The 26,925-nt window shown below is 42.2% G+C and overlaps 1 protein-coding gene across 3 annotated transcripts in view; it reads right to left on the bottom strand.

Moving 5' to 3' along the window:
* Positions 1–26,925, bottom strand: part of GCNT2 (glucosaminyl (N-acetyl) transferase 2 (I blood group)) — a 105,402-nt gene that overhangs the window by 26,347 nt on the left and 52,130 nt on the right. The window contains exon 1 of one of the 3 annotated variants that reach the window (XM_003827542.7): positions 16,087–18,399. The exons of the other annotated variants lie outside the window; for them this stretch is intronic. Within the exon in view, the coding sequence (XP_003827590.1) occupies positions 16,087–17,011 (925 nt within the window). The 5' untranslated portion in view covers positions 17,012–18,399. Of the gene's footprint in view, positions 1–16,086; positions 18,400–26,925 lie in introns of those variants that run through there. 3 annotated transcript variants of the gene reach the window in all.

Below are 26,925 nucleotides of genomic sequence, written 5' to 3'. Positions count from 1 at the left end.
ATTTCAGGTGGCATTTCCTAGGTTTTACTGACTCTTTCAAATAAAAGTACAGCATTGATTTGCCTCTCACAGCAGGGTCGTCTCTCTGTCTGAAATCAATAGAACACAGTTTGCCCTGAACTGTTTTGTTTGTAACCGGGGGGAAAGTTCTTAATGACTCCAGCAGACAAATTTTCATCTTGCCCTGCACACAGTGCCTTCTTCACTTTCAAAACAAGGCACCAGGCTGCACCCAGCTAGATATAAATGCAGAATTCATTCACAACTTGTAAAACCTTCCCTCCAATTCCATGTACGAGCAGCCAAGTAAGAAATTATGCTCACTTACAACTCTTTGTTTAATTTTAACCCCTATTTACAAACCGAGACAGGTCAAAAGCTGTTTAAGGTCAGTGGTAAATTCCATTTGTTGCTGCATGTACTAGGGTATATATAGATTGCTAAGTCTGGGAACTAAGTCCCTATCTATTGCAAGCCTAATGTTTTATAAAGAACAGCAGGGCAGTTCTGTTTACAGTCTTATTCTACAAATAACCTAGGCCTAGCACTTCTTCCTGAAATACCCATTTAACCTGGACATTTGGATGAAAAGCCCTGGGCTTCCGTTAGAAGTTACACAGCGACACAAAAACACACAGATAATTAATGCAGTCAGGACCGCTGTTAATCTTGGACGTGTCTGGGAAGGAGCCCTTGGGGGGTAGGGTGGTCCGAGTACCAGGAACATGGTTTCTTGAGCTGTGTATACAGGTAAGAGCAATGTAAAAATTCAGTGATCTGTTCAATTCTGGTATGTGCAATTTTCTGTATATAGGATTATATTTCAATAAAAAGTTTACAAAAGTTATAGAGTAGACAGAAATGTAATATTTAAATAACTTTGTAAAATAAAGCAATGAGACTGCAAAGAAATGTTGGCCTCTTCAGTGGTTTGCCCTCGTACCCTCTCCTCTGCCTAGGGCTGATTTAGGGACTGCAGTAGCAGTTTCCAGTATCCAGTTTTCCGGCATCAAGGGCTTTAGTTGTTTTTTTTTTTGAGATGGAGTCTCGCTCTGTTGCCCAGGCTGGAGTGCAGTGGCATGATCTCGGCTCACTGCAAGCTCCGCCTCCTGGGTTCACGCCATTCTCCTGCCTCAGCCTCCTGAGTAGCTGGGACTACAGGCGCCTGGCACCACGCCCAGCTAATTTTTGTATTTTTAGTAGAGACGGGGTTTCATCATCTTGGCCAGGCTGGTCTTGAACTCCTGACCTTGTGATCCACCTGCCTCAGCCTTCCAAAGTGCTGAGATTACAGGCGTGAGCCACTGCACCTGGCCAAGGGCTTTACTTTTAAATACTTGAATATTTTAGACACAGAATTATGGACATCTTCAGATCAAGACCAATGACTAATATATTCAATTTATAGGAAAAAATAAACCATTGAGCCATCTGCAAACCTAAGCAGAGTTTTTCCTGTATGAATTCTGATAAGAAACCATACTGGGGCGTTGTGGCATGCTCACCATGACGCTCTTGTATGATCTGATTGATTGATGGCAAGTTTTATGAGTCTGTCACATGTGTTTTCAGAATAAAAGCGGGACACATTTTTGGTTGTTCTTGTTCTTCCAATTAAGTTCACGGTGTTTCTACTATTTATTCTGAATCACTGATATTGAAAAATCAAAGGTAATAAAAGTACAAGTGTAATTACATAATTAAATGCTGTACTTACTTTTAGTTTATTGCCCCAAATGAATAATATTACTAAGAATAGCCCTACTTTTTCAAAAAAATAACGGGCCCGGCTGCTTCTGTTATTTATGGGCAAAACAAATAACATGGAAAAAGAAAAGCAGGGCAAAAGGAACCAATACTCAATAGATATTAAAACTACCAGAGGGCTGGGTGCGGTGGTTCATGCCTGTAATCCCAGCACTTAGGGAGGCCAAGGCAGGTGAATTGCTTGGGTCCAGGAGTTCAAGACCAGCCTGGGCAAAATGGCGAAACCCCATCTCTACAAAAAATACAAAAAATTTGCTGGGTGTGGTGGCATGCGCCTGTAGTCCCACGTACTCAAGAGGCTGAGGTGGGAGGATTGCTTAAGCCTGGGAGGTGGAGGCTGCAATAAGCCAAGATTGCACCACTGCAATAAGCCAAGATCGCATCACTGCACTCCAGCCTGGGCAACAGAATGAGATGCTGTCTCATAAATAAATAAATAAATAAATAAAAATAAAACTGCGTGAGAATCTAAGAGAGACCCTCACGATCACCTTGTAACATACAAAAGGCATTCATTAATAGAAAAGAAAGAAGCAGCAGCAGCGCTTTTTCAGCTCCCAATGGCTACATACGCTATGATAAAAATATGACTTTCCGGAAAAGGCAAACAGCAGGGATGGAGAACAGGTCAGGATTTGGCAAGGGGACACTGGGGGTAGGGGTTGGCTCCCAGGGGCAGCATGAGGGAATTTTGGGAACTGGCGGAATTGTTCTTGATGGCGGTAGTGGATGCGTGACTCTATGCCACTATCAAAACACACGGAACTGCACACTAAAGAGAGTGAACTGTATGTATATAAATTAAAGAATACAAAGAAGCTGCTTCAAAATCAACAACAATGTAAAACAGAATGGATCTCCTTTATGGTAAATGTACACATTTCAAAAACTGTATTATATAGTATACCTATAAGACTTTGATGTAATATTGATATGCACTCTTTTCCCATAAATTCTGAACACTTTTTAAGAATCCTGTCATTGAAACCCAAATTTCAGTATTAGTATAGACACCAAAATATTCATACTGCCCCTTTGCTCAGATATCTATGACATTTCAGAAAGAAATTATAAGAAGCACTAAATATAGAAAGATTATTGTCTTGAAGGACTTAAAAGTCTTATCTTTGTGGCCAGGTTCAGCTGCTAAATCATGCAACACAGACAAATCATTTCGTCTCCCTGTGCTTGGTTTCTCCACTTTAAAACGATGAGAGTATCCCTTCCAACCCCAGCACAGGATTACACATTCCACTTCACAAAATCATTCTGTTATTCCTGAAGGAGCCTGAGTTTCTGCTGCTTTCATATCTTCCACTCAAAAAAACTTCATCACCACAACCTTCCTCTTTCTATGTGCCAGGAGTGATGCTCTTGGCTTTAGAATTAATGAGTTATAAGTTATTAAAGAGTTCATAATTCATGGCTCACAGCATGTGCCTTCTCCTCCTTTGCCACCATGAGATTAGCAGTTATTATCATTCCTAGGCTGAGAAAACCCAGTGTGGAGAATTGAAAAGATCTGTCCAAGATCGTAAGCTACAAGAAGCCATGATGTGAGCCCCCTACTCTTGGAGAGAGGGGAAGCTACCGTCTTCATTCTACCATAGCTCTCAATTCTCTGGGGACCACTGGCGGACTCTGAAGGTACATGGCCTCATGTCTAATTCATACGGCACACTGTCTCCTGCTCTTACCTCCGCTGGGATACAATGGATGGAAGCTGATAGGGAGATGGGCAAGATGCCTCTCACTGAAACACCCGGTTTCAGTCTGGTTCAGGTGCTCCCTCATTTTGGTGGAAACACCACCACATATTTTACTGAGGCAGAAACAGAGAAGATTCAGGTTATTTGGGAATTGTAGGTGTTCTCTTTTCAAGAGTCAGTTAACACTGGCCTGGGATTGTTGTTGGCTCCCTGTGTTTCCTTGCGTTGCAGACATGAACTGACGCGCCTGTGAACAGCACACCTGGTACAATCGATCCCACTCACCAATGCCAGATTCTTAGTTACTCTGCTCCTCTCATTCCTTGTGCAGGATGAGCTCTGGTACTATGGGAAGCTGAGGGACAGAGGGAATTCAAGCTGCTTTTGTCTGAGTTTCAGAAAATCTTCCAGATCCTTTGTAATGGCACTTTGGGGGACTGCATTTTTTCTAGCCCCTTAACAAGGGGAAATTGTTCATTGCTAATTTTCCCCTTAACAAGGGCAATTGGGTGGAATAAATACAACAGTTATTTACACTTACTAGGCACCATGCACCATTCCAGGCACTTGATATGTATTCATACATTTCATTTGCACAGTGGTAGGTAATGTTAGTATCTCCATTTTACATATACAGAAACTGAGAATCAGAGAGAGAACATAATTAGCCTCACGTCACACACACTAGGAATCTGCAAGGCTGGATTGGAAGCCAAATGATCCGGCTCCAGAGGGCCCCTTCCCTCCCCAGCACTGAATACACTACACTAGCCTTGTCCAGCTCAGCGTCCCTGGGCACATCGAGAAAATACTCTGGAAACAAGGGGAAATGTGCTACATTAAGAACAATCAGAGAGGTGAAGATATTGTGTAAGTACTTGGTACTCAGTTTCCTCCTTTGGTCAGAATTTTACAGCACAAAAATCACCCCCACGCACTGCCTACGGTGGCTGGCCTGAGTTCTACATTGTGGCAGTAGTGGTGGTTGGCATCCAGATGTGGACACAGTGACCGTGACTAAGAGAGAAATTCAATGCCCAGAGGCCATTGTTTCATTAATCCTACTGTCCACGGTGTAATATAAATAGGAATGTCATGACATTAATATACTGTGGAGAGGGAGAAGGGGGAGAGATGGAGGTGATAACTGAATTACAATGGCTGAGAGGGGAGATATACCCCCATGGTCTGTAACTCTCACAACAATCTCATGAAATTGGTATTGTCCTCAATTTACAGATAAGTCACCGGAAGCCCATGTTAAGATAGGTTAATTGCTCAAGATCTGACAGCAGGGAAACAAAACCTAAGTCTGCCTGCCTCAAATACTTCTGCTTTTTTCACTGCATGCTCCAGAGTTAAAGCAAAATAATACAGGAATCTCTTTGGAGATGACCTAGCCCAATTTCCTCATTTTACACATGAGGAAACTGAGGCCCAGAGAGGTTAAGTGACATGCCCAAGGCCAAACAGTTATCTACAGACAAAGGTTAAAATTTAGAACAGAATTGTGTAGTGTGGGTATCTAAGTCACTAGCCTCTCTTACACAGTACTTGAAAGCACTTTTTTAAAAAAAGAAAATTAAACATTCACGCATGGCTCATAATCCTTACTTTCCATTTGCTTAGTATTCTACTGTTTTTAACTGTGCAGTGTGAAGTGTTTAAAAAGTCAAAGTTCATGAGCTACTGTTCCAATCCTTAGTGTCTTCTGGGGTCATCAACACTCACATCCTGGCCAGGCGTGGTGGCTCACGCCTATAATCCCAGCACTTTGGGAGGCCAAGGTGAGAGGATCGCTTGAGCCCAGGAGTTCAAGACCAGCCTGGGCAACAGAGTGAGACCCCATCTCTAACAAAAAAAGCAAAACAACAACAACAACAAAAACCCTCATAGCCTTGGAGACACCCAGAGATTCTTCTAGCCCTTTTACAAATATCTTTGAAAAGAAATGTTAGCAAGTCGTAGTCACTGCTTATAAGACTGTCTCCAGACCAATTCCAGATATATTTTATGGTGTGGAAGTTGAATTAAGACAATTCCTGGCCGGGCATGGTGGCTAGTACCTATAATCCCAGCACTCTGGGGGGCTGAGGCAAGCAGATTGCTTGAGCTCGGGAGTTTGACACCAGCCTGGGCAACATGGCAAAACCGTTTCTACTAAAAATACAAAAAATTCGCCTGGCATGGTAGGGCACACCTGTAGTCCCAGCTACTCGGAAGGCTGAGGCACGAGAATTGCTTGAGCCCAGGAGGCAGAGGTTGCAGTGAGCCGAGATCATGCCACTGCACTCCAGCCTGGGTGATAGAGTAAGATCGTGTCTCAAAAAAAAAAAAGGCAATTCCTACTTTCTAATAAATTCTCAAACACCTTAAAAACTTTCTTTAATGTCCTAAAGCCAAAATTAACTGAGGCTCAGTTTGGTTAAATAACTTGTTCAGTGACTGACAAGCTGTTAAGTAGTGAGGCCTAGGATTCAAAAGATCTGTCCTATTCCAAAGTTTGTATTCTTTCATCCACATCACGCTGCAAGATCAAAGACCTCATGCAAAGTAACGAGGCTTAATAACTTAATAACTGAGGCATCTCAAATTAAATTACAGATGTGAAAAATTAACAATAATGAATCTCATAGAGAAGCCTCTGTGAGAATACGCAGTAATGGAAAATACATTCAGATTTGGCTGAAGGCAAAATATCATCGTGTCAATTCTATATTCAAACATACTTTGGACTCATTGTCTTTTTTTTTTAATAGAGGAAACAGAATATTCAGTCTGGAGAAGAGATGAAAACAAGGGAACTTTAATGGTTAGAGGGGTACACAGGCAACAGTGTACCCCACTAACCATACAGTGGGATACCAGTGTACCCCACTAACCAATCTTCTACTCTTAGTACCATACTCCTTCCCATTTTTCCTCCAGAAAAATGGAGGCCAAGAGAAGGGAAATCTTTTTTTTTTTTGAGATGGAGTCTCACTCTCTTGCCCAGCCTGGAGTGCAGTGGCGCAATCTCAGCTCACTGCAACCTCCGCCTCCTGGGTTCAAGTGATTCTCCTGCCTCAGCCTCCTGAGTGGCTGGGATTACAGGCATGCACCACCACACCCGGCTACTTTTTGTATTTTAGTAGAGACGAGGTTTCCCACGTTGGCCAGGCTGGTCTCGAATGCCTGACCTAGTGATCTACCCGCCTAGGCCTCCCAAAGTGCTAGGATTACAGGTGTGAGTCACTGCACCCAGCTGAATGGAAATCTTAACAAACCGCATTCTGCCTCCTACTTTGAATGCCTAAAGAGCTTGTGCTTGTAGATTCAGCTTTGTTGCTGAAAAACAAAGAAAAAGAAAACTCAGTCCGGTTCATGTAGTATATCCTAAAAGGTGAAGTTGGATAAAAATATTTTTACTTTTCAGTGAACTGTTATTATGGGATGAGGAGAAAGCCTTAGTCTGGAATATCAGAATTTTGCATTTTCTTTGAAAAGAGGAAGCTACTCATTTATGAGAATTATAGCATCAACTCAAAGATTTGTCATATATTTTCGGTTTTTTTGCTTTGAGTTTGCATAACAAGTTGATGATTGTCGAAACTGGCTGATGGGCACGTGAGGATTACAGTACTGTTCTCTGCACTGTTGTGTTTATAAGTTTTTCTATTAGAGTTTAAAAATTACTCCTGTGCAAAGAGGATGGGCAAAATTTGTTTTAACACTGAGGAAGCCGAACACTCAAAATGGGAAGATGTGGCCAAGCCAGTCAAAACCTACATAGAATAATTGTGAAAAGGCTCTCATTTTTTTTCAGATCTTGGCTATGTTGATTTCCTTTCCCAAGAAATTATATTATGACATCTTAAGTCCTTTCTGGAACATGGTACGGCTTAAGAAAAGAAAGCAACCCAACCAACCGGCCGGGCACAGTGGCTCACGCCTGTAATCCCAGCACTTTGGGAGGCCGAGATGGGCAGATCACGAGGTCAGGAGATCGAGACCATCCTGGCCAACACAATGAAACCCCATCTCTACTAAAAATACAAAAAATTAGCCGGGTGTGGTGGCGGGCACCTATAGTCCCAGCTACTTGGGAGGCTGAGGCAGGAGAATGGCGTGAACCCAGGAGGTAGAGCTTGCAGTGAGCCAAGATCGCGCCACTGCACTCCAGCCTGGGGACAGAGCAAGACTCCATCTCAAAAAAATTAAAAAAAAGAAAGAAAATAAAGCAACCCAATTCCTGCTCCTTTCCTGTGATATGACTGATTTCAAAAATAGATAGCATTGACATCCTTCATGTTTTTAAGGAAACACTCTTCTAATGGATAATACACATTTCATAGTGTTATGTAAGGGGTAAGTGAAGCTTTTTGGTGGTCATAAAAAGTACATCAATAACACTAATGGAAATCAAAATGATCAAGAACAGATATCCCAGTCTGGGCAACATAGTAAAACCCCAACTCGACAAGAAATTAAAAATTAGCAGGGCATGGTGAGGCAGGCTTATAGTTCTAGCTACTGGGGAGGCTGAGGTGGGAGAATTGCTTGAGCCTGGGAAGTCGAGGCTACAGTGAGCCGTGATCACACCACTGCACTCCAGCCTAGGGAACAGAGCAGGGACCTTATCTCAAAAAAAAAAAAAAAAAAAAAAAAAGGAACTGATATCCACCTGAACATGTCAATTTACTTCACACATTTCCTCCTATCCATCTTTGGGTCCATCTACATCTAGTTTTACATGGTTGGTGAGCCATGGCATGGACATCCTTCTATAGTGAGATTTAAATTGCTTTTATTCAACACCTTGAGGATCTCATTAGTGTAGGAACACAAGACCACATGTAGGTTTTTCTTAATAAATGTTCACATTAGTAAGTGGATAAACACCTAACCTGTCATTTTACCCCATTTTTAAAATTTAATTCTCAAAACAGCCTTACTAAGTAGCCATCATTATTGTGACTACAAAATGAAGAGTTTTAGGTCAGAGTACACAAGGCCATCAAACTAACGGAGATAAAGCTAAAATTCAATATTGCATTTGTCTCACTCCAGAGCCCATAATATATCCTTAATATGAGTACATCCCAAATATCAGTTATTTGCATACCACTTTCATGAAGTCTGCCATAGGCAATCAACACCATAAAGCTTTTACTTATATCAACTAGTTTTTATTTTTACTGGTGGTTGGAAATGAACAGAATCGGCATTTGCTGCAAATCTATACATGTGCCAGTCTCTGTAAAAGATGGTCCGTGTCAGCAGTTCTCAAAGTGTGGCCCCCAGATGAGAAGCCGCAGGATAACCCAGGAAACTGTTAGAAATGCAAATTCTGGGGACTGCTCCAGACCTGCTGAATCAGAAACTTCGGGGTAGGGCCCAGAAATATGTGCTTTAACAGGACCTGCAGAAGATTCTGAGGCATGGCCAAGTCTAGGAACCCCTGTACTATATGCATTAGCTTATTTAATACTCATAACTTCTCTGGGAACTAAGTACTATTTATTATCTCCATCATCACAGATGAGTAAACTAAGGCTCAGTGTAAACTAACACCAGTGTCACACAGTTGGCAAGTATTGGGAGGACAGACTTACACTATGTCTGTCTCCAAAGTCGTTTACCTAATAGCATGTGGGCTCAAACAAAGAAGGATGGAAGGAGATGCTTTTGTATTGTGTAAAGAGAAATAGGGAAGAGATATGTATTTTCAAGAGATAATTTAGACATCGAGTATATATTGATCATTGTACTATGTACATTGATATATACATATATCAATTATATATAGCTTTGATATACCACTAATATTTTATTGTTTTTAAAAGCCATCGAAATGCAATACTTCATTTAAAACAAAGACAACTGTCTAGGTGCGATGGCTCACACCTGTAATCTCAGCACTTGTGGGAGGCTGAGGAGAGAATCAATTGAGCCCTGGAGTTTGAGACCAGCCTGGGCAACATATCGAGATCCCATCTCTACACAAAATTTAAAAATGAGCCAGGTGTAGTGGTGCATACCTGTAGTCCTTGCTACTTGGCAGCCTGAGGCAGGAGGATTACTTGAGCCCAGAAGGCTGAGGCTGCAGTGAGCTAAATTAATGCCACTGCACTCCAGCCTAGGTGACAGAGGGAGACCCTATCTCAAAACAAAACAAAGACAAAAACAACTCCTGCTTCTAGAAAAAACTGTCTTATACAATCGATAAGGAATGACAGGAGGATGAATGAGTTGGAGAAATGACCTTGCAGGTTCTAAAGCAGTAGAAAGGATGTTCATCCTTTCCGCTAGAATTAAATTCATGTTCAGTTCAGCTTAGTAGATGTTTACCAATCATGATTGTACTTATACTTAATTCAATATTCACTTTATATATACTTTATACTAATATATACTTTAATCCAATTTGTCTTGTTTTATAAAATGTTGTTCTAGAGATTAGGAATTAAGAGCTAATTAAGGCTGGGCGTGGTGGCTCATGCCTGTAATCCCAACACTTTGGGACCCTGAGGTGGGTGGATCACGAGGTCAAGAGATCGAGACCACCTTGGCCAACATGGTGAAACCCCATCTCTACTAAAAATATGAAAAAATTAGCTGGGCATGGTGGCACACACCTGTAGTCCCAGCTACTTGGGAGGCTGAGGCAGGAGAATTGCTTCAACCTGGGAGGCAGAGGTTGTGTGAGCCGAGACCACACCACTGCACTCCATCCTGGTGACAGAGTGAGACTCTGTCTCAAATAAATAAATAAATAAATAAAAATAAAAGAGCTCATTAAGAGTAGCATTTCCCAATTATTTCCTTTTTAGGGGTGGCGAGCAGAAATGTTAGGGTACAGATTCTCCAATGAAGGAGATGATCCTTCCCAAATAGTACAATGGAGCCAGTGGCTGGAAACATCACAAATGATTCTTACAAATGGCTACAGCGTCAGCATAATTTACTGTGTAAATACTTTATAACCTGCCTAAGGCTTCTCTACCAGGAGCCCAGCATCTTATGATGTAGACCCATCAATCTAGGTGCTCACAAGAGCTGGGATACATTGTAAATTAAAATCTTCCCCTGTGATCCTACCTGAATTACTGACCTGGGAAAAGCCTAGAGCCCTTTACTGAAGAGGTTAAATAAGCCAGACTGGCCCACATCACTAACGCAATATTTTGAAAATCATGTTCTCATTTATTATGCATACTTAATATCATCTGGCTATCCAAAAATATTATTTTAAGAGTCTGTTCAATGGATACGAACCTATGGAAGTATCTGTTTTGTGGAATTTCTCCTTCAGCCAGAATTTATCTCCATATTGACAAGACAAATGCCAGTGTGGATTGTCCTCCAGCCCCCCCCCAAATAGCGTTATTTTAGACTTGAACGTCCTGGTGACGTTTGTTAAGACATGATTCTACCCCATCATTCAACGTTTGTAATTAATTCTCAGTCACGGGTCCAATCAGCATGAGTGAATCAATCCTTTGTGGTCCTAGAACCTGAATTCAAAGTCTGGGCTGATGTAGAGAGAACACAATGCATACTTTGAAAAAGACTGGGACTGATCCAGCCACACCCAGACGTAAGGTCCCAGTGACCTTCCTGCAGAGAACATATACCTTCTAAATAGCTCAGTGTTTACAGTTGTTGAGAGCTGGAGAGATGTTTTGAGTTTCTTTCTATTGTTGTCTCTTCTTAGCTTCTCATATTCTTATAGTCTTGGTTTTTTTCCTAAGCCAACAATTCAGGAGAAGTCTACATTAAATTAAGTGAGAAGAAGCCCAGTGCATGAATGTGAGTAGCCCGGGAGTGGTACTAGCAGGAGGAGGGAGTGGGTGGCAGGTGTGGAAGAAACTCACACCAGGTGCAAGGAAGGCAGAAACTAAGTGGAGGCGTCTGCATATGCCGCCTGCTGTGACTTTCTCTTGGCATCAGAATCCGACTGCATCATGGGCCCAGGATGGCTGTGTGGGAGCCACATTTTCTAAGGAAAGACTCTATCCCATTAACATTTTATCTGGAATAAAGTGGGGCTTGCTAATTCTTTCAGGACTCTCTCATATTTACTGATATCATTTGTTGGCCTGGCCATTGTGGACTTTTACCTACTGTTTCTCCAATCCCTACTACCAAAAATTATCCCCCATCCTAGGTACAGGGTACACTTTCATAGGTTCTGCCCATCTTCTCAGAACTCTCCAGCACATTCCTGCCCCTCCCGACCCTTCCACACCCATCTAGCACCCTGCATATCATCAGATCAGGCATGTGCATAGTGATGCATGCAGCGTAGGAGTAGTGGTGGAGAACACAAAGACAGATGTCACTTTTCTTACGCTTAAGGAGCTCAAATACTGAGGAGGTCTGGTAGAAGAGCTATTCAGTTAATAGGTGACTACAATTCAATGCTGGCAGCAGTGGCATTAGGTCCAGGAGAACCCAGAGTTGAAACACAACGATCTGGGAGGGAGGTGATCAGACATGGCATCCAGAGGAAGTGACTTCCAAGGTGGGCCATATAGGATGAAGAGTTAGACAGAGTTAGACATAAAGGATGAAGAGTTAGACAGGAAGGGCATTAAACACGAAGGGCATTCTTTATGAGAGGATGTCATTAAAAAGCCATAAAAACATAGGTCAAAATTAGGCCGGGCGCGGTGGCTCATGCCTGTAATCCCAGCACTTTGGGAGGCCGAGGCGGGCAGATTATGAGGTCAGGAGATCGAGACCATCTTGGTCAACATGGTGAAACCATGTCTCTACTAAAAATACAAAAATTAGCCGGGCTTGGTGGTGGGCACCTGCAATCCCATGTACTCGGGAGGCTGAGGCAGGAGAATCGCTTGAACCTGAGAGGCGGAGGTTGCAGTGAGCTGAGATCGCGCCACTGCACTTCAGCCTGGCGACACAGGAAGACTCCATCTCAAAAAAAAAAAAAAATAGGTGAAAATTGCAGAAGTGTGGGGCCAAGTAGTTGCTGGAACATAAAGTATGAGGCATCAAATAAAAAGAAATGAGGGTAGAGACAGAGGGTGTGGGGGGCCAGGTCCTGGAAGTCATGCCACATGAAGAGCTTAAGCCTAGCATTGTTTTTTTTTTTTTTTTTTTTTGAGACAGAGTCTCACTCTGTCACCCAGGCTGGAGTGCAGTGGTGCAGTCACGCTCACTGCAGCCTTGATTTTTCAGGCTTAAGCAATCCTCCTTCCTCAGCCTCCTGAGTAGCTGGGACTACAGGCATGCACCACTATGCCCAGCTAATTTTTAAAATTTTGTAGAGACAGGGATCTCACTATGTTGCCCAGGCTGGACTGAAACTCCTGACCTCAAGCAATCCTCCTGCCTTGGCCTCCCAAAGTATTGGAATTATGGGTGTGAGCCACCTTGCCCGGCCAAGCCTTAAGGGTCCCTTAAGATCAGGAGAAGCCATTATAAAGCCTGGAGCAAGGGAATAGCTGGTGTTCTATCAGCAAGAGTTCTGCACTTCATCGTGGTTGGATGCTGTGGGGCAAAGGTCCCTGGTAACTTTGGTCCAGAAAGTTCCTTGTACCTAGCTTTAAAAATACTACAAAGTAATGAAAAAAGAGCTTCTTAAATGTCTGCATATGATGTATTTAAATAAAAGACACATTTTGCTGTATTTTGTTTCTCACAGACAATATGGCACCTAAAATAAGGACCATTTTTCCTTTTCTGAGTATATCTGTAGTGAACTTAAAGTCCATATGTAATGTTCTCCACATGGTTAATCAGTTTTATTACCTATAAACATAATAAAGTATCTCTGGAAAGATGTACAAGGAAGTATTAACATTGGTAGCTGATGGAGTGAAAACTTTAAAAATTTGGGACCTTTCAAATCTGCCTGGTTGCTTCTTACTCCCCAGCTTCTCTGAGAACATGAACCAAGGGCCGCTTCCCATTGCCACTGGCCCAGACCAAAGCCTGCTCCAGATGGACCCCGGACACAGCACAGAAGCCTTTGAGGGATGGTGGATCCTTTCCAGAAAGGACACCTGGTGACTCTCATGAGCACAGTGACCCTGACAAGCCTCACATAGTTGCTGTCTACACAGACACGCACACACCCACACCACACATACACACACACCACACACACACACACACCACACTACAAACACACACACTACAAACACACCACACACTACACACACACAACAAACACACCACACTACAAACACACCACACACTACACACCACACACACTAGAAACACACACACCCCACACATGTACACATACACACCACACACACGCCAGACACATACACTGCAAACACACACACCACACACATACACACACCATACACACGTCACGCACATACACCACACACACACCACACGCACACACACACACACACCCACACCACATAACCACACCACACATACACACACACCACACACACACTACAAACACACACACACTACAAACACGCCACACACTACACACACACCACACACACATCGTACACATACCACGCACATACACCACATATACACACCACACACACACCCACACCCACACCATACAACCACACCATACATACACACACACCACACACACACTACAAACACACACACCACACTACAAACACACCACACACTACACACACACCACACAACCACACCACACACACTACAAACACACATACCCCACACACATACACACCACACACACACCAGACACATACACTGCAGACACACATACACCACACGCACACACACACCACACACACACACTACAAACACACCACACACACACCACACAAGCATATTGGGACACCACACACACACACCATATCCCTGCTAACCTCGTCTCCAGCTCTAAGTGATCAGGTGAAACTTCCTTCCACAGCCCTCCTCATTTTTTCCAAACACCCTCAATCCTTTCCCTTTTTCGGGATTCTGCAGGAAATTTGCTTTAGATATACAGGAAAAAAGAAATGCTCATTCCTTCTTTTCCTAGTGCAAGAGAAACGGCTCACACTTCAGGCCACACAAATGCAGGGTCAGATTCCAGCTTTGCCTATGAAAAGCTATGTGAACAACGTGAACATACTATTGCTTCAGTCCCTCTAAGCCTCATGTTTCTCATCTGTACGTGAGGCTAACACGATGACTTCCTATCATTAAAAGGAACGATGTAGGCTATCACCAACTATACCAACAAAAATAAGATTAAATGCCACGCATGCAGTATTAACATGCGTTTAAAATAGGTGATTGTAAAGAAAGGGTTAACGCTCTCACCACTGTGATAAATGTTGGTTCACCGCCCCTCCTACAAGTCTTTGTGACCTGACAGTTTAGCGTCTCTGAAAATAAATTGCGCATGAGACAGCATAATTCTCTCGTCTCCAGCCACCTTGCCCATCCTCTTTCTGCCCCTCTCTAAGTGGATTTTTGTGACCACCACTCTAGTTTAGCTCTTAGGAATGCCGTGTTATTGGGGACCTTTCTGCATTGAGTCTACTTTCAGGCAAGAGGTGGCTTCAAACAGCACTTGAAAGTATGCCAATGATAATGACACTAGACATAAGAGCTGGGAGTTATTTCAAGAATGGCAGGCAGGTGTGTGTGTATGTGTGGTGTGGTTGTGTAGTGTGTGTGTGTAGACAGGAAGTATGTGAGGCTTGTCAGGGTCACTGTGCTCATGAGAACCACCAGTCACCCACAACCATGCTGGGTCACTGTTGAAAACAAGCACATGGGGACACACAGGAAAGACGTAACGCAGGTCACAGACCACCTATGGGAAACAGAGTTTAGAAAAGAAACCCAGTCCTGAACCAATGAGGGAGCTTGGTGCTATCTTCTGCCTCAGCTGCCTGGCATACCTTGGACGCTTTCCCAAATTATCATAAACAACCAAAGACTGCACAGTATATAAAAACAAGAAGCTGCAAATTGGAATGTCCAATAAAAACCTATGTCTTAAAAATTGAGAATTCTCTTTGGATCATCTGTAGCTAGATTCTCTCTCCGTATGTTCCAACTCTTTGTTACCCACTCCTCCAGGCTAAAATATCAGGTTAGATTTGTAGAAACGAGAAGAGCTGAGACCTGGCTACTTGTTCAGATCTTAAACCAGAGATATTTCAGCCAGAATGGTGATTTGTGAATGTCCGAAGCAGCTTCCAAGATTCTAAAACCAGTAAGTACCCCTGTAACAGCTCCATGAACTTTGAGCAATGAGACTGCATCAATGAAAGTGATGTCTAACATCCGTCCGAAAGAAACATCACCTATTTCAACTCCTAAATTCTAGAATGCTTATTTTAAAAGTCAATTTTGTTATGTTACAGCTCTGTTTATCAAGGACTACGAAAAGTATTAATTCAAACAACAGTTAAAATTCGGCAACTATGTAATCAAAGTTAGTTTTGCTGGGGCGACTGCAGCCAGCATTTCTTAGATCACTATATCACACATATTGATAAGACAACAGTCAGCAATAAACTGTTGCTACAAGCAACCAAACTAATAGTTTTCTAAGTATTTAAATTTATTTCATAATAATTTCAAATGAGTCAGTTCTCTAGGCGAGCAGAATGTTAGCAAACTCAATCTATCAATTAGAATGGAAATTAGTACCTACCTGAAACCCTATTAAGTGTCACCCAGAAATGCTCATCAGGACTATAGGTATCTTTTGACCATTGTAGTAGATCAATGGCCCTTTGGTCACGTAGAACAAAGTCGACAAACTCTCTGGTAAGCGCCACATAGGCAGTGCCAAAGTAGATGGTCAGCTGATGTGGAGGTGAAGTTTTCAAAATATTAGTATTTTTCACAAAAAAGCCACCTTTATCTGTATGCTCTTGATGGACATATTTAGTTCGCTTAATTGCATGGTCAGGAGGCAGCACCCCTGGGGTGATATTTTTCCCTTTAAATCCTTTCAGATGCTGAACTATCTCCCGGTTGGTTTTCAGGGGGAAGTCTTGTCCACAGGTGTTGATGACATACTTCCAGGGAACCTCAGAGACGACAAGGTCTTTCAGACAGTTCAGGTCAGCCTGGAGTCTGGAAATGCCTGCATAAACCACAGACTCTGTCTTTGAAGCAATGAAAGCATTTTGGAAGCAACTCAGTAACTGCCTCACAGATTCCTTATACTCAGCTGGGGCTTTCTCATCCACGTGAACACAGTAGACATTTTGGGGCATATAGATAGCCCTAAAGAGCCTTTCAAAGGTATCAAAGTCCTTATGGATGACCATGACATAGGCCAAAGGGAATGCAGCCTCTTCTTCCGACAGGGGACTTGTGATGTAGTGATTCTGGGTCAGGTAATCCTTGCAAGGGACACTTCGCAAAGGTGATGGTAATATATTTTCCCACAAAAAGACTGGCGTTTTCTCTAAGGCGTGATTACAGGCAGTTTTCCTAAAATACCTTTCACTGGAACTGTTCAGCTTCTCATAACTTTTTGGCGGGCTCAATTGGCTACTGTAAAATCTCACAAAAATGACCACGCTGAGCAGAGTGAAAGCAAAAAAGCAGTACCTCCAAAAGTTCATTATTTTCACTTCCCTGGGGAAACAATCTCTTCTTTTCAGGGAATGAGAAATGATCGGTGTGAGAGGTTGAATTTACTTCTCTTGCCAGTCTTGAATTTCGACAGCTTCTCTGGAGGGCTGCTTGCTTTCCGGAATCCTTTAATCCTCCTGTATCCTCTGCTTCGGTGTCTCGTCCATCCTTTTTGGATGTGCCTGGAGATGCGGTGCGTCCCTCTCGCACTTTGGTCTGCAGTTCCCCAGGGCTGAATCCCTGCTGTTTGCAAAGGCTCAGCTAAGCCCAGCCCAGTCCAGCCTCTAGGAAGCCTCCTCATTTACATATGAAATGCAAATTACGTTCTGGAATGCAATGATGGGTCCTTTTCACTGGAGCCGAGTTTCTCTTGCTTCACCCTCACCGCCTTCCCCTTCCATCAGTCTATTCCGATCTGATCTCCCTTCTCACACTTTCTCCAAGCCTTCTAGAATCAGAGGCTCTATTTTTTCTGGCTAGCCCCACAACCTGCTGGCAGTCCTTAGGAGCCACAGCATTTAAGGATATCGGCTCCTCTGGTTTCTTTCTCTTCCTGTTCTCTGCCACCTCTTTTCATTTTCATTTTAGTGTTATCTGTACCTCTGGGCACATACAGACACAGATAATGAAAAATGAATGTGTGCCAGGCATGGTGGCACGCACGTGTAGTCTCATCTACTCAGGAGGTTGAGGCGGGAGGATTGCTTGAGCCAAGGAGATCAAGGCTGCAGTGAGCTATGATGGCAGCACTGCACTCCAGCCTGGGCGACAGTGAGACCCTGTCTCTTCAAAAACTTACTTTAAAAAATACATTTGTAACATGTCTAAGTAGAAGATTATCAGCGGCAGAAAAATATAACAAGGTAGATTTAGATTCTAATGATGTGTCAGAATATAGTATGTATACACACACACACACACACACACACTGACTATGGGAAGAGGGAACAAAGAATTACACCCTTGGGGGCACAGGCAGGACACGAGGGCGGAAGGAACCTAGGAGTGACATTTTACATGAAAGAGTCAGTGTTGATATCATATAATGAAGTAAATGTGGGGAAAAGAAAGAGAGATCAGATTGTTACTGTGTCTATGTAGAAAACAGAAGACATAAGAAACTCCATTTTGTTCTGCTTTGAGATGCTGTTAATCTGTAACTTTTGTCCCAACCTTGTGCTCACAAAAACATGTGCTGTACTGAATCAAGGTTTAATGGATCTAGGGCTGTGCAGGATGTGCCTTGGTAAAAATGTGTTTGCAGGCAGTATGCTTTGTAAAAGTCATCGCCATTCTCCATTCTCTATTAACTAGAGACACAATGCACTGCGGAAGGCCACAGAAACCCCTGCCCAAGAAAGCCTGGGTATTGTCCAGGTTTCCCCCCACTGAGACAGCCTGAGACACGGCCTCGTGGGAAGGGAAAGACCTTACAGCACCCCCAGCCCGACATCCGTAAAGGGTCTGTGCTGAGGAGGATTAGTGAAAGAAGAAGGCCTCAATGCGGTTGAGATAAGAGGAAGGCATCTGTCTCCCGCACGTCTCTGGGAATGGAATGACTCAATGTAAAACCAACCATACATTCTACTCTAAGAGAAAATCGCCTTATGGATACAGGCGAGACATCATGGCAGCAATACTACTCTTTACTGCACTGAGATGTTTATGTAAAGTTAAACATAAATCTAGCCTACGTGTACATTTAGGCCCAGCACTTTTCCTTAAACTTATTTATGACACAGATTCCTTTACTCACATGTTTTTCTGCTGACCCTCTCCCCACCTTCACCCTATAGCCCCACCACATTCCCCTCGCCAAGATAGGAAAAATAATGATCAATAAATACTGAGAGAACTCAGAGACCAGCGCCGGTGTTGGTCCTCACTTACTAAGCGCCGGTCCCCCGGGGCCCACTTTTCTTCCTCTATACTTTGTCTCTGTGTCTTATTTCTTTTCTCAGTCTCTCATCTCCACCTTGCAAGAAATACCCACAGGAGTGGAGAGGCAGGCTCCCTTCATCAAACACACCTAAGTTTGCATGCCAGAGAGAAATGTGATAGTGTTCCCAGAGAGCAAAAGTTGGGTCCCATTTCACAAAGAGAGCTTCAGATAACTTGAGCTGTTGACACAGTATTATCTACAATATCTGGAGTGACTACCTACTGGCTCTCTTTAAAAGCCTGACAACCTCAGATTTGAGGTCATTTCAAAGAACTTAAAGGATTCTCATTCTCCTTCCCACCCAACCCCCTCTCCAACTTCCTTTTCTGGAGAAAGAACAAAACCACCAGGGCTGCTGCAGAATTCCTGGAAGTATCAGCCAGTGTAATTCAGGGGAACCAGGAAAAGCACAGGTCTGGTTGCATTACAGAGGGTTCTCAGAGTTCACCTGCTTGCAGTGCTGCAAGCGATCTCGCAGCCAATGTGAAGCGCACTGGGGATTGATGCGGACGGTAAGGACACTTCCAAGGGAGAAATTAACTGGTCAACTAAAGGATCAACTGTGGCAGCCACACGAGGCATGTTAAGAGTGGGCCCTGCTCCCATCTCACTCCTGTAGTCACCTAGCAATCCTACCTGCCGGGGCTTGTGCCAGTTGGAACAGCTGCTCCTGTTAGGAAAACATTTGATTCACAATGCAGCCATTTCCCTGCCCGCTCTCTGCTCCACTCCACCCCTTAACTTCCTACAGTGAACTGTAGGAATGAATGGCAACAGTGCCATGGATACTGATCTGGATATTAACTTGGTGAGCTGCTAGAGAGTTGGCGGGGATCTTTGAGATCACCCATCACAACCCCGTTATTTTTACAGATGAGCACATTGGGGCCTTTAAAAATATTCTCCCCAATGTCATTCAGCTGGATAGAAACCAGAGCCTCAATTCCACAGCTCCCTGGTCCAGGTGCTGAAGCCAGTCTGTTTGGCTAAATCCCAGCTGCTCACAGTGCCTGGGTAAAGTTACTTAACCTCTTTACACAACCAGGTCCTCCCACTGAGAAAAGGTAAAGAACAGTGGCTCTTATTTCAAATGGTTGTCAAGAAGACTAAATGAGATACCTCTTGTTGAGGGTTTGGCAAGAATCCGGGCACCTGGTACATGTTCCATAAGCATTAGCTATGATTGTTGTTGTTGTTGTTTCTCTTTTGGAAAATATCCAACACTTCTGACCCTGCTAATGAACTGATATTTTGATTTCTGTTCTTAGTAATGGAAAAAAAAAGCATTTACCTTAAGGTTTTCAAATGCTTTATTCCCGGAGGTTAAATTCCACTCTTTTCTTCCCCATCACTGCCTCCCCTTTAGCCCATGGGAAAAAAAATATATATATTTATATAAATATATAAATATTTTATATATAGTTTATATATATTTAAATATATAATATATGACATATCATATATAATATATGACATATCATATATAATATATGACATATCATATATAATATATGACATATATATTATATAATATATATTTTTATGTATTATATATTTAATATTAAGTATATATTATATTTAATATTACTATATATTAAATATATAGTATATATTATATTTAATATTACTATATATTAAATATATAGTATATATTATATTTAATATTACTATATATTAAATATATAGTATATATTATATTTAATATTACTATATATTAAATATATAGTATATATTATATTTAATATATACTATATATTAAATATATAGTATATATTATATTTAATATTACTATATATTAAATATATAGTATATATTATATTTAATATTACTATATATTAAATATATAGTATATATTATATTTAATATTACTATATATTAAATATATAGTATATATTATATTTAATATTACTATATATTAAATATATAGTATATATTATATTTAATATTACTATATATTAAATATATAGTATATATTATATTTAATATTACTATATATTAAATATATAGTATATATTATATTTAATATTACTATATATTAAATATATAGTATATATTATATTTAATATTACTATATATTAAATATATAGTAATATAATATATATTTTATATAAATATATAGTATATATATAATATATTTATATATTTAAATATATATTTTATATATAAATTTTATATATTATATAGAAATATATTTTATATATATTTAAATATATAACATATAAATATATAAATGTTTTTATATAAAATATTTTATACACATACATATATGAATATATCATATATGCATTTATAAATATGTTTTATATATGTACTTTAAGAGATATATTTTTGTATGCATATTTAAAATATATATTACATGTGTATTTTTAAATATTTTTAAATATATATACATATAATACATATGATATATGCATATATACACATAAATATATTTATATATACATATAAGTGTGTGTATATATATATTACTATTTTATCATGTATATTCACACACACACTCTAGAAATGTGACCGTATGAAGGGAACAATCCAATAATCCATTTTGATGCTTTCATGTCTCTTCATTCTTACTAGAACCACACCCTTTTCTGTAAAATTTGTCCTTGGCAGGTCTTGTGGAGAACAGAAGAGGAAAGTTGGAGTGAGAAAAGAGAGGCAAAGGTCTTTTATTGCAGGTTCAGTCCGGTTTTTTCCCTTCTCTTTGCCTCAAGCCCTGATCCTACAATAAGGAGCTCTGATAAGTGCCAATGCAAAACAAACTCAAGAAATCTTTCAACATGATGTAGCCAAAGCAGTCTGCAGATGGGAGTGGCAGCATGATTTATAGTTCAAAACAGCAGTATCCAAAAATAAATAAACAAGGCCAGGTGCAGTGGTTCATGCCGGTAATCCCAGCATTTTGGGAGGCCAAGGAGGGCAGATCACCTGAGGTTGGGAGTTCGAGACCAGCCTGACCATCATGGAGAAACCCTGTCTCTACTAAAAATACAAAATTAGCCAGGTGGGGTGGCACATGCCTGTAATCCCAGCTACGAGGGAGGATGAGGCAGGAGAATCGCTTGTACCTAGGAGGCAGAGGTTGCAGTGTGCCCAGATCACGCCATTGCACTCCAGCCTGGGCAACAAGAGCAAAACTCCATCTCAAAAAATATAAAATAAAAAATAAATAAATACATACATAAAACCCCAAAACCATGTACATCATTTCTCCTGACTTATTTACAGTGGTTTAGATGAACAGACTGAGACTAGCATGTGATGCCTTCTGAGTGGCTGGCCCTAGCAGTAGGTTTGTTTTGTTTGGTATCTTTGAATATATCAAATGGTATATTGAACAGGCATTTCCTTCCAGTAAATAATTGGGCAGGCAAAGCTATTAACTTCCAACCAGGGCATTATTTCTGCTCTGCCCACTCTAGTTGGCTCAACAGACTGAAAATTGTTAAGTGGTCATTCTGTATCAGTCCCACCTCTCTCTGCCCCAGGATAACTTTTACGGTCACAAACAAGAAGACAGCACAAGGACTATGGCTAACAACACATCATCATCTCAACTCAACATGAAAAACAGGGCTGGGCTGCCTGGGGGGCCCTCTGAGGAGTGCTGGGATTTCTCTTCCCTCACAATGAGTTAGCTCTCATTAATCTTCCATGAGCTCTGCTTCCACTGCAGGTGAGTTTACAAAGGCTGAGGCAGATGCCGGTCAGGGGAGGGGCAGGACTGGAACCCGAGTCGGACCTACTCTCAAATCCTTGCCGTTCTTCATCACCCTCTGCAGAATGAGTGGCTATTGAATCAAGGCAGTGATTTTTTTTTTTTTTTAAGGCAATGCTTTTTGATGAGTCCTCTCATCTCCACCAAGACCACTCCATCTTCATCTGTGTCTAAGGCTTTAGTTGTGCCTGGCTGGCAACCTCAAACTCTTTGGCCACAAGCGAGATGCAGGAAGTAAGCAAAAACAGATCTCCAAGCAACCACAATAATCATCACACATTGTAGGACGGATTCAGGCACTCAAATGCCTACAGGCAGGTAAGGCACGGTGAGGGAAGCTGGTGAAGGGTCAGATGAGCAGGGCCGGTGAGTTCACAGAGGGCAGCAGACATTGAGGAGGATTGGGTGGGGGCTACTGGGAATGAGAGAGCCTGCATCCCTCCCCACCCCACTGACCCCTGGCAATTAATGCCACACGGGATCATGAGCCCAGGGCTGCCAGCTCTTCCAGTGTTTTCAGAGAAGTGAGAAACCTGAATTTTATCAGAAAAACTCTCAAACTTACCCCTAAGGATGGCATTTGGCCCTCAGGATGCCAGTTTTGTCTTCCTTGGTTTAAGCATCAAAGCTTACATCCTTTAAATCCCTCTGAGGCTTAGCCTATTAACTCTTAGTTTAGACACGATCATAAAATGTTCTTATAGCTAAGCAGATGCAAAGTCACAAATTAGAACAGGGAAACAAAACTGGCAGGCTCAGGTCCCCTGCCGACAGCAGTAGGTGAAGTAAGTGCAACTACAAACGCAGAGCTGTGTGAGATCATTTGGTGTTAAGGATAACGGCACTTATACAGCGTGATGCCCATTTTATTACTTGTTTTTTTGGTTTTTTTGTTTGTTTGTTTGTTTTTTGAGATGGAGTCTCGCTCTGTGGCCCAGGCTGGAGTGCAGTGGCACGATCTCAGCTCACTGCAACCTCCGCCTCCCGGGTTCCAGCGATTCTCTTGCCTCAACCTCCCGAGTAGCTGGGGTTACAGGTGCCAGCCACCACAGCCAGCTGATTTTTGTATGTTTAGTAGAGACGGGATTTCACTCTGTAGGCCAGGCTGGTCTCAAGCTCCTGACCTCAAGTGATCCACCCGCCTCAGCCTCACAAAGTGCTGGGATTATAGGCATGAGCTACCATGCCCGGCCCCATTTCATTACTTTACTAGATCAATATCTCTAGTACTTATAGAGATCAAACAAGTTAATGTCTATGAAAGGACTTGAAAACTGTGAAGAAAACAGGCCAACCCAGCTTTCTTTGAATATAAGCAGAATACAAACATTTAGTGAAACAAATAGAAATGGATTAATAGACATGTTATACATATATTCTGCACATTCTATTTAAAAATGCATTTCTGAAATATATTTAATATAGTGGGTTTTTTCATGGAGTCATTGTTTTTAATAGCACAGAATACAGAAATAATAGATTGGGACAACAGTTTTGTAAGACTAGAGGTTAATATTCCTCTTGTGAAGAGGTAGCCTATAAATTAATAAGAAAAGGTAAATAACCAAAGAGAAAAGCAGGCAGAGTACATGACAATCACAAAGCAGAAAAAACTAATGGCCAATGAACATATAGAAACACACTCTTTTCACACTAGAGATCAGTGAAATTCATATTAAAACAAAATTATGCAGTGTGGTGAATTCCTATAGTTTGATGTTGCCTCAGCATCCATTCTGAAGATAAGCTTAACTTTCTCATACCAGAAGCAGGGTTTAGTCAACCCCTACTTAACAGTTTCCAGTTCTCCGCCTCCTCCCAGTCCCTCAATGTGGTTAATCCAGATATCTGCCTTAAACAAGTGCTCAAAAGTGATGATCTTAACAACAACAACAACAACAAAATGGATCTAAGTTAACTTCATTTTTGTATGCTTATCCTTTTCAATGTTCTCTCCTCCACAAGAATGTAAGCTCCGGGCCGGGCGCGGTGGCTCACGCCTGTAATCCCAGCACTTTGGGAGGCCAAGGCAGGCGGATCACGAGGTCAGGAGATCAAGACCATCCTGGCTAACACGATGAAACCCCGTCTCTACTAAAAATACAAAAAATTGGCCAGGCGTGGTAGCGGGCGCCTCTAGTCCCAGCTACGCGGGAGGCTGAGGCAGGAGAATGGCGTGAACCCAGGAGGCGGAGCTTGCAGTGAGCCGAGATCATGCCACTGCACTCCAGCCTGGGCGACAGCGAGACTCCGTCTCAAAAAAAAAAAAAAAAAAAGAATGTAAGCTCCATGAAGACAGGGACTTCATCTACTCTTTTTTTTTTTAACTTTTTAACAGAGTCTCACTCACTCTGTTGCCCAGGGGCTGGAGTGCAGTGGCTCAAATCTCGGCTCACCACAACCTTCGCCTCCTGGATTGAAGCGATTCTCCTGCCTCAGACTCCAGAGTAGCTGGGATTATAGATGTGTCCAGCTAATTTTTGTGTTTTTATTAGAGACGGGGTTTCACCACGTTGGCCAGGCTGGTCTCGAACTCCTGACCTCAAGTGATCCACCTACCTTGGCCTCCCAAAGTGCTGGGATTACAGGCGTGAGCCAATGCGCCTGGCCAGTTTCATCTACTCTTTACCACTGAAAATGGCAGTGCAGAGCAGAGGTACCCAACAGATATTTCTTGAATGAGGTCAATCAACTACAGAAGTCAGAAAAAAGACAACAAATAAACCCACTTTTGGGTGAATCAGTGAGGGGTGGTCATAGTGGTGGTGGGTTAAATCAAGGAATAAGTGTTTGCAAAGCGCTAATTTTAAGGTGCACCTCCCACCACCACGAAGTTCAAAAACAATGACCTGGCGTTTGCTTTAAATGGATTCAATAGGCCGGGTGCAGCAGCTCACGCCTGTAATTCCAGCACTTTGGGAGGCTGAGGCAGGTGGATCACCAGAGGACAGGAGTTCAAGACCAGCCTGGCCAACATGGTGAAACTCCGTCTCTACTAAAAATGCAAAAATTAACTGGGCATGGTGGCAGACATCTGTAATCCCAGCTACTCGGGAGGCTGTGGTAGGAGAATCACTTGAACCCAGGAGGCGAAGGTTTCAGGGAGCCGAGATCATGCCATTGCACTCCAGCCTGGGCAAAAAGAGTGAAATTCTATCTCAAAAAAATAAAATAAAATAAAAAATAAACGCATTCAACAAACCATGGAACCATGGAATTCGAGCCCCTTAACTTGGCCCATGAGCACTTCTGCTCCTGGGGCTGTGGGCAGACTGCTCGGTGACCTATCAGGAAGGAGGTAGCATCTTGCCAATTTCCCAGGGCGACAGATCCCACTCTGCTCACTTTGTGGCTGAGCTCCCGAAGGTAGGGAATGGAGTCACTTGCCTGGGATGAGAGGAGGCAACTCCAGGAGCCGCGGGAGGCGTCTGAGTGCAGAGCCCACCCCCTGCCCTACATGGCTGTCACCTCCCCCCTCACACTGCACAGCAGCCCCCTTGGGTGAGGTGTGATTTCTCTCCATTTGATGTGCAAGAAAGCCTCAGGGAGGTAAAGTTGCTAGGTCAAAGTCACACACGCCCAATTCTCACCAGCCTCCTGAGTGCTTCTTTTCTATTTTTCATTTTCATTTAATTTTTTAAAGATGAGATCTCGCTCTATCACCCAGGCTGGAGTGCAACGGTGAGAGCATAGCTCACTGCAGCCTTGAACTCCTGAGCTCAAGAGATTCTTCCACTTCAGCCTCCTGTAGCTGAGACTACAGGCACTTGGCTAATTTTATTATTATTATTATTATTATTGTTATTATTTTTAGACATGGAGTCTAGCTATTTTGCCCAGGCTGGTCTTGAACTCTTGGCCTCAAGTGATCCTCCAGCCTCGGCCTCCCAAAGTGATGGGATTACAGGCTTGAGCCACTGTATCCGGCTTCCTGAGTGCTTCTGAGCTCCTGCTTACAACACTTTTTCCTCTTTTCTGATTGCAATGATCTCTGAATCCTGGTTCTTCTTTCTATGTGTGTCTCTCTCTCCCCAAATCTCTGTCTCTGTCCTATTCTAAGCCCCTCTCTCATCCTGGAGCTCCCCAACCCATTCCTCCTACCTCCCCCTAAGTCTTTCCATTCCACTCTCAAATGCTTCTTCCTCTGGATCCTGAATTCCAGCCTCCTTGAATAGATTTTTGTTTTTTTAATTAACTATTCTGTGCACAAAAGGGTAGGCTTCAATTATCTAGGAAACTCACAATTA

Source organism: Pan paniscus, chromosome 5 (assembly GCF_029289425.2).
Source record: "Pan paniscus chromosome 5, NHGRI_mPanPan1-v2.0_pri, whole genome shotgun sequence".
In the NCBI taxonomy this organism is placed as follows: domain Eukaryota; kingdom Metazoa; phylum Chordata; class Mammalia; order Primates; family Hominidae; genus Pan; species Pan paniscus.
The sequence above is the reverse complement of the archived record's forward strand: the minus strand, read 5'-3'. Positions and strand labels throughout refer to the sequence as shown.